General features: G+C 38.4%; 2 protein-coding genes across 2 annotated transcripts; both read left to right on the top strand.

Moving 5' to 3' along the window:
- The first annotated feature begins 770 nt into the window (after positions 1–770).
- On the top strand, positions 771–3,027 carry LOC133723057 (protein ACCELERATED CELL DEATH 6-like). The gene is made up of 2 exons (XM_062149890.1): positions 771–2,161; positions 2,377–3,027. Exons 1-2 carry the CDS (start codon positions 1,610–1,612, stop codon positions 3,025–3,027), a joined length of 1,203 nt encoding a protein of 400 aa, XP_062005874.1. The 5' UTR covers positions 771–1,609.
- A 2,096-nt stretch (positions 3,028–5,123) lies between these two features.
- On the top strand, positions 5,124–7,558 carry LOC133723973 (cytochrome P450 93A3-like). Its single transcript, XM_062150837.1, has 2 exons — positions 5,124–6,169; positions 6,668–7,558. The coding sequence occupies exons 1-2, from the start codon at positions 5,255–5,257 to the stop codon at positions 7,298–7,300; spliced, it is 1,548 nt and encodes a 515-aa protein (XP_062006821.1). The 5' UTR covers positions 5,124–5,254; the 3' UTR covers positions 7,301–7,558.
- Positions 7,559–8,821: the final 1,263 nt, after the last annotated feature.

Here is an 8,821-nt window from a genome sequence, read left to right as displayed (position 1 = left end):
ACCGTTGGGCTAGTTGGAGTCCAGTTGGCAATTTGGCATCTTGAAAGCTTAAGTGAAACAGAGAGTCGTCCTCGAAGTCAATGGTTGATCGCTTTTGAATGTCTTTCATTACTGTAATTTTCACGTGGGTCATTAATTAATTCAACTCTAATCATTAAAAGGTTTATATAGATTGATCAAGTGGGTCGGTAACGTTTCCTTTTATCTGTATTTCACTATTTAATCGAACGTTGACTTTGTCGGAAAAAAATAGAACGTTGACTTGGTAAGGGGCGCTCTCTGTTTTTTTTTATTAGTAAGGGGCGCTCTCTCTCTCTGGATCTCTAAACACAACAAATTACTACTCCTGCACATATATGCAACTTCAATTTTCCACTCGCTGTGCAGAGATCAGACGCCTCTCTATAGCTATCTATTTATTTCCTTTCGTTATAATTTCGATCAGGTACCTTATAGTTTATTGGGAAGACATTCATAATGATCATAAACGAAGCACAAGTGGCAGAAATATTTCTACGACTTGCGTTGTTCGCGATCAAAAAATTATATGATACCTTGGTGTTCCGTGCTGATCCTGAATATGTAATAGTATGGTTGCTGGATAGATTTGCTTTGCTGGTGACGGCACCATCACAGACTCGACTCCGGCGAGACTTGCACGAGTATGAGCAAGTAACTGATCCATACCAAAAGTTGTACAGCGCCGCAAGTTTGGGCAGGGAAGATCAATTTTTGGAAACTATGCGTGCAACAAATGATGAAAATTCTCACATCTAGCTCATCTCTCAACTGAGTCCCCTCAAGAACACATTTCTTCACATAGCAGTGAGCTATGGCCATGAAAATCTGGCAACTGAGATAGTCAACCTTCACCGTCCGCTTTTGTTTGAGAAAAATTTCCAAGGTGACACTGCACTTCATATTGCGGCAAAAGGTGGGAGACGGGGTATGGTAGGAATTCTTCTCGGTTTAATAGCGGAAACAACTCAAAGTTCAGTTACAAGTGATGGCGAAACAGTAGATATTGAAAATAATATGTGGTTGTTGGAGATGAAAAATGATGAAGGAAACACCGCCTTACATGAGGCATTGATGAATGATCACGAAGGTGTGGCATGCCAGTTGGTCAACACCGATCCTTACCTTTCATTTACCGCTAATAACGAGCAAAAATCACCTCTGTATCTTGCAACTGAGGCCAGGTTTCTTTCAATTGTTAAGCTGATGCTGCTGATCAACAGAGTTGCAGATCAGAATAGCACAAGTAGCATAGGCAAGTCACCATTGCATGTTGCAATTAGTCAGCGCAATAAAGGTATTTCAAGAACTCATAGAATATTTCATTTCAAGCTTTTAAAGTCTCTCTCTGATGTTCTGAAAATGATATATATGATATAGTTGTCTTCAAATTATAGGTATCCCTCGTAAGTATCGCATTTTTAGGCTACTCCAAGATGTTTTTCATAAACGAGTTGTATAACCATATAGGAAACCAAGTTCTATTTGTTATTACATTTATGTTCTAGCTAGCTGGGGTGATAGGAACAAAAAATCATTTTTACCTTTAAACATTGTATTCTTAATTTCTTAGTCACACTTGATTTCACCGATGCTAGAAATGATGCGGGCAATATCAAGGATGGGATTTACCATCAACCTAAGAGATGAGGAAGGGAGAAGTCCATTTCATTATGCAGCATCAATAGGTTATTTAGAAGGAGTTTGCTTTTTCTTACGCAAATGTTCTTCAGAGTCTCATTATTGTAATCAACCTGATAATAGTGGAACACTTCCTATCTGTTCTGCATCAAGAAAAGGCCATGTTGACATTGTTAGAGCGCTCCTTCAACATTTTCCTGCTTTAAAGGAGGAACCCATGAATTCAGATGGACAAAATTTGCTTCATGTTGCAGCAAAATTTGGAAAACATAATCTTGTTAGATATTTTCTTCAGAAAAGGGATGAATTTCAGATGTTGATTAATCACAAAGATAACCATGGAAATACTCCTTTACATCTGGCGACAATTCACAAACATGCAAGAGTTGTGAAACATTTGACATGGGATAGAAGGACCAACTTAAACCTTTCCAACAGGAAAGACATGACAGCTCTTGATATTGCAGAGGGCACTAAGGAAGTAATTGGTTCATTTCGTGGGGTAAGTTTTTCTTCGGAGATCCATTTATGACTTATGATGCATAATTGAGTTCCCTGATTAATTTGATGCCAGCAACACTTATCTTGCATCTTATATATCTTTTTTTTTTTTTTTTTTTCCCTTCTATTCTACCACAGAGGCTAACTTGGGTTGCACTAAAATCTGCCGGTGCAAAGAGAGCTAAACATTTGCATGTTCTCCTACGTACCACACAGAGTCCTGCAGAAGATGTTGTAAGAAACACAGATGGACAAGTTGCATCGGAAAATAAAGATGCTGCTGCTGAAATCATTAAAGCTTTTAGACCGGATAGAGAAGATTTACAGTTAGATGACAAGAAAAGTTATGAAGACAGGGTCAACACTCTACTGGTGATGACCACTCTTGTTGCTACAGTGACATTTGCAGCTGGTATCACAATGCCAGGTGGTTATAACATCTCCGGCCCTCATGAAGGCAAAGCAACTTTGCTAACGAGATCTATGTTCCAAGTCTTTGTGATCTCCAACACCATAGCTATGTATAGCTCCCTCTTTGTGGCAGTTACTCTCATTTGGGCACAATCTGGTGATCTGATTATGGTATTCACAGCTCTTCGTTTGGTAATGCCAGTGTTAGGGACTGCACTAGCCATGCTGTCTTTAGCATTTATGGCTGGCGTTTATGTGGTACTAAGCAATCTTCCTTGGCTTGCGTCTTTGGTGTTGGCCATCGGAATAGCTTTTCTCTACACAGTCGTGGTACTTTTCCGTCCGTTCTTCTTTCCATCGACAAAACCCACTTTCCCTCACATCACCTATTATCCCTTTTATCTGGTAGCAATATTAGCTTCTGGAAGTCAATGGAATGACCTAGATGAAAACTAACTTCATCTTTTGGACGACGAAATTCAGGCTTGTTATGTTATTTATAATTCAACAGTTTCAGACAAAACCCTCTTAGGAGGTAAGTTCTGGGATTTGGCTGGTGGAGTTTTTGCGTCTCTTTGGCGCGATTCTGTTATGGACTTTTTACACTAGGATGATTTCGACATGTTCGGTGAAATACCTCTTTGCAGATTTGGTGACGATCCTGGGTCACCTGCCCGATTGGCTTGTGGCGGCGATGACACAGACTCTCCCTCTTCCCTCAACTGGAGGGTTTGCTACGAGTTGAGCTTTTTTGCTTTTTGGGCTTGTTTTGTCTTGTGTTTACTTGTTGACCAATTTTGGGTCTTTGTTTGTATTGTGTTGGTACTTCAATAAATAAATTCCTTTCCATTGGCAAAAACAAAGAGAGAAATAAACTGGCTATTAAGCTATTAATTTTTAATGCAGTGTTATTCTTCGAGTGCAAGGCAACAAATGTCTACTATGACTTAAGGGTGGACTTTAATGGTTTGGTTTTTTGTACTAAACGAAACCGGACCACAAAGTCAGTTAATTGGTATATTAATTCAATTCGGTTCAGTTCGGTTTCGGTTAATTTCAACCGTGTCCACATTGTTGATTTGATCCTTAATTAATTCTAATGATAATTTTTACATTCTTCAATGTCGTTGTATGTATATTAATTATCTAAATAACATCAATATTCACACTTTTAATGTAAACCGGATAACAGACCAGTAAGACAATAGATATAAACATATTATAGCTTATTCTATGACTATAAGTTATAAACATCTTGTATAAGATGGTTTTCTCTCTGACTCTTGCGAGAGGGGTTTCTCGATGGCGGGTAGTCCAAACTAGTGGCGGTTATGTACCTGTGACCTGAAATGGTGGTGTTTCACCTTTTTCGTATCTATTCCTTGGTGGTGATGGCGGGCCAGTTCGTCAGAGCCTCCCTGTTGCTGCTGTAATCAAAGCATGTGAAGGCTGTGATCTAGATTGGGTGGCTGACCTAGGGTTGTTTGGTTTCAGATTGGTGGTCCTCTTGTTGGGAGGGTCCGAGGGGCTCCAGTTGTTGAGGCAGCAGAGGCGGCGACGCGAGGCTTCTCGTTTTCATTCTCGTCGAGTACCGGTGGCTGAACGAGGCTCCATTTAAGTCTAAGCTCTGCAATTGAAGGCCGATCTAATCAAGAATTAACCTCAAAGGTACCTTATAGTAGTGTTTCCGTGTCTGTCATTCAGATTTCTAAGTTCTATTTGGATGACCATATAGAAAGAAGAAGGGGACGAGGAGATGATTATGCTTTCTCTTTCTTTAGTTTTGTTTAGAAGGGTAAAAGAGTTATTAAATTTTGGGTCAAATTTTTACAAAAATTATGGGAGGTTTGAATAGACTCTCACCTTATTTGGTAAAAGTTGATTTTTTTTTTTTTTGAATTAAAATGTCATCTATTTTGCAATTCAACACGCAATACAATCACAACACAATCTAAGGTTGATTTCTTAAAGTGAGTATAAATACATGATGTTGGTTGCCTTTTCGAAAGAAAATTTACATAATTAGTATGGTAGAAAAATTGCTTTTTCGAATGAAAATTTACAGTACTATTTGGTGAGAGCAATGTCAGAAAATTCTGTAGCCTATAAATGATGTTGGCTTCGGATCAACCAACAAACAAATGGTCTTTGACCTGATCGGCAACAAAAGCAAAGATGGCCAAATGCTTGCTTCTACAATCTGGGGAATGATGCAAGGAAGCTAGGACAAGGAATATGAAACAGAAACTTAAATTTGAATAGCCGGCTCTTAGCCTTTTAATAATTGAAACAAAGAAGTTAGGACAACGGATAACGTTGAGAAAAAAGATATCATAACATTTATTTGCATTGCTATTTAAACTCCCATGACAGACAGCTGCTGACCCAGTCTCTGCTCTTCACCCTCAAAACATTACATCAAGCTTAATTTCCAAAACAGCTGATTAAGCTATACCAAGCAACCAACAATTTAAAATGCAAACCAAAAAGGCTGTCTTAATCAAATGGACATCCTCCCTGATGCTCACCTTTTATAAAATGTCTCAACAGAATGGATGAACTCTCAGATTATGCACAGTTCAATTCCTGAGGAATTGAATTTCTGCAAAAATAAAGTGTTTGATATTCTTATATTGCACCCAAAAACCACATATTTTTCTTTGATTATTACAAACATTCAAAAATGGAAACAGATTTCCAAGGCTACATCATACTGTTCCTTGTTTGGCTAGTCTCCACAATCCTTGTCCGAACCATATTGGCCAAATTTCGGACCAATTCTCGCCTTCCACCAAGTCCAATGGCCTTACCAATCATTGGACACCTTCACCTCCTTGCCCCAATACCTCACCAAGCTCTTCACAAGCTATCAAACCGCCTTGGACCTTTAGTTCACATCTTTCTTGGTTCTGTGCCTTGTGTAGTTGTTTCCTCCCCAGAAATGGCGAAAGAGTTCCTCAAGACTCATGAAGCTTCCTTCTCCAACAGACCACACATGGCTGCTGTTGACTATCTCACATATGGGTCAGCCGATTTTTCGTTTGCACCTTATGGACCCTACTGGAAATTCATGAAGAAACTCTGCATGTCTGAACTTCTCGGTGGAAGAACACTTGATCAGCTCCTTCCAGTGAGGCGTGAAGAGCTGGCGAGCTTCATAGATTTGATGCTAAACAAGGCCAAGTCAAATGAGGCAGTTGATCTTGGAGCTGAGCTTATGAATGTAACCAACAATATCATATCGAGAATGCTTATGGGGCAGAGTTGTTCTGCGGACGAAAAAGAGGCTGATGAGGTCAGGAAGTTGGTCAAAGCTGTTGCTGAGCTTACAGGGAAGTTCAATTTGTCGGACTTCATTTGGTTTTGTAAGAACTTGGATTTGCAGGGATTTGGGAAAAGGCTTAAGGAAGTACGTGACCAGTTCGACACTATGATGCAGAGGATCATAAAGGAGCACCAAGAGGCACGAAAGAAGAAGAAGGAAGTGGGTGAAAGTGATGATGATGTTAAAGATTTGCTTGACATTTTACTTGATATATCTGAAGATGAGACCTCAGAGATAAGACTGACCAGAGAAAACATAAAGGCCTTCATCCTGGTACATTATTCTTCTTACCACAATACTCTCAGTGCGCAATGTTTGTTGCTAATTCACTGATATGAGAACTAATGCCTCTATGCACATTACAAGTAAAGCTGTTAATTCATTCATTATCTAGAATTTGTTGAATGACAACTAGAAACTAAAACTTTGAGGTCACTGCAGAAATGTATGTTAAAAAGATGAAACAGTAAATACTTTTGGCCTGCAAACACTAATATTCTGTGGATGACTAATTTACTGATAATATCCAAAAAAAGATCTGGATATTTTGATAGCGTCAATGTGCCAGTTATATATAAGGCATCTCTCATAATATGCATGTGGTATCTCATTGCCATATGTAGCAGATCTTATATGCATAGCGTGAAACAAAGGTTACATCTTATATACCAGGCATAAATGAAATATTTACTACTTGGAAATGATTACTAAATGTTATGAGCACAAATCAAGCGAGTCATGTTTATCAATTTCCCTGGATATTCATCACAGGACATATTTGCTGCTGGTACCGACACATCTGCAATTACAACAGAATGGGCACTAGCAGAGCTAATCAACCACCCAGATGTGATGAACAAAGCAAGACAAGAAATCGATACCATAGTCGGGAACAACAGATTAGTAAAAGAATCAGACATTGCAAACCTTCCTTACCTGCAAGCTATAGTGAAAGAGACACTAAGACTTCATCCAACAGGCCCATTAATTGTGAGAGAGTCAACTGAAACCTGCTCAATTGGGGGCTATGAGATTCCAGCAAAAACCAGATTATTTGTCAATGTGTGGGCTGTCAACAGAGACCCCAATCACTGGGAGAAGCCTCTGGAGTTTGAGCCAGAGAGGTTTACACGCAATGAAGGTGATGGGAAGAGCCAACTAGATGTGAGAGGACAACATTTTCATTTGTTGCCATTTGGTAGTGGAAGAAGAGGTTGTCCTGGGACCTCACTTGCACTGCAGGTTGTGCAGACAATGCTCGCAGCTATGATTCAGTGCTTTGAATGGAAGGTACCTAATGGTACAGTTGACATGGAAGAGGGCCCTGGATTAACGCTTCCAAGGGCTCATCCCTTGGTTTGTGTTCCAGTTGCCAGGCTCAATCCTTTTCCATCTTTCGAATAAACGTAAAGAATGAGCAATTGATTATGCTATATCAAAAAGGTGTGTACTGGGGAGTCTAGTAAGGACAGTGATACATCTTTGAGGGAGGAAGAGCTATAATGTTTTACAAGCTTAACCTAATGAGGAATTTGTTGCTAAATGTTTCTCCATCATCACTTTCATGAGTGTGTTTTGCAATCTAATTTTTTTTTTCTTTTTTTTCTTCAATATACAGCAGTCTTTCATTGATATAATACAAAACAGTATGATATCCTGCAAGATCTCAGTACATTGACTACATTGTAGACAACTTCAATTCTGGAGATACCAATTTCCAATACCTTTACATCTTTATGTGACCTCCACTGAGGACACCCTATATCAATCTAATGCAAATTGCAATCAAAATTTTATGAGTCACTGGAGAAATTGTGTTAAATTGAACTAAATAGACCAATTGCATTCTTAGCCATACGTTTCTTTTCAAGCAAGTACTTAGTTCAAAGTTGCCAAATTCTAAGCATACTCCAAAGGAAGTTATTATAATCGTACCATTAAGAAATACCAGATGATCATTTTTTGGTTGGTATTACAGTTCATGCATGTTATATGTACAGATATTCTAGCTGATTCCTAATATGTAGTGTGAGAATGTCCTTGGTCTATATACACATACACGCACAGCAGAGATTTTGTATTTCATCTACCTACTGTAAGATTCCAGTAGGCCATACAAATATAATTATGAAACCAAATTGGCAATCAGAAATCACAACAAGCTTTATCAGCTTAAGATTTATGCAGTAGAGACGCTCTCACAAATTCAGTTAAACTAGGAAATGCTAAAAGATGCAAATATCGACTCACATTAATTCCTGTGGCTCTCACAAATCACCAGAACTCCGTTAGACGCCATCAAAATCATGTAGGGCAGCTTCCAGTTCTCAGCTCTCTGTTCTCCTTTGATCGGTTCCTGGTTGCTATCACAAGCGATCAGGGCCATGATTAGAGTAGGTTAATATATGTCTAGAAAATTAGAGAATGGAATCACAAATGGGAATATCCAGATACCATCAACTTATATTCAAGCGCCAAAAAAAAAAAAAAAAAAAAAAAAGGTGCAAATGATTGCTAGGGAGACAATTTTGCTTTTTGTTTTTTTTGGCCTCAACTGCTAACCGCAACGATGATACTGGTGGTATTCCAAATTTCAAAACCGAAACGGGCCATAAGTTTTCATAGTATACATCTAGATGTTGATTTTGGTGTGACTTTGTTCAGTCGAGAAATTAAGATTAACGTCTGTTAATGTAGCTAATCAAGACCACTCTTTTAGGTCACTTTTAATATGTGAATCTTGCAAAATTTCAGTCAATTTAAAAATCATTTAACTACTTAATTAACCACTTTTACCATTTCAGTTTTATCTGGTACTTTATATTTATCTATCATATTGGATGACGAGACAATTACTGACATGGCTAAAATTTTGTATACTTTACTAATCAAAGAAGAATCAAATGTTCCAATTGTTAAAATCCA

The sequence above is a fragment of the Rosa rugosa genome, chromosome 7, assembly GCF_958449725.1.
Source record: "Rosa rugosa chromosome 7, drRosRugo1.1, whole genome shotgun sequence".
In the NCBI taxonomy this organism is placed as follows: Eukaryota; Viridiplantae; Streptophyta; class Magnoliopsida; order Rosales; family Rosaceae; genus Rosa; species Rosa rugosa.
The sequence above is the reverse complement of the archived record's forward strand: the minus strand, read 5'-3'. Positions and strand labels throughout refer to the sequence as shown.

Bases quoted from the DNA above. Each gene is read 5' to 3' on its own strand.
- LOC133723973 (XM_062150837.1), top strand. From the start codon at position 5,255: ATGGAAACAGATTTCCAAGGCTACATCATACTGTTCCTTGTTTGGCTA. The intron at 6,170-6,667 runs GTACATTATTCT...TATTCATCACAG, and splicing joins ACATAAAGGCCTTCATCCTG to GACATATTTGCTGCTGGTAC.
- LOC133723057 (XM_062149890.1), top strand. From the start codon at position 1,610: ATGCTAGAAATGATGCGGGCAATATCAAGGATGGGATTTACCATCAAC. The intron at 2,162-2,376 runs GTAAGTTTTTCT...CGTACCACACAG, and splicing joins TAATTGGTTCATTTCGTGGG to AGTCCTGCAGAAGATGTTGT.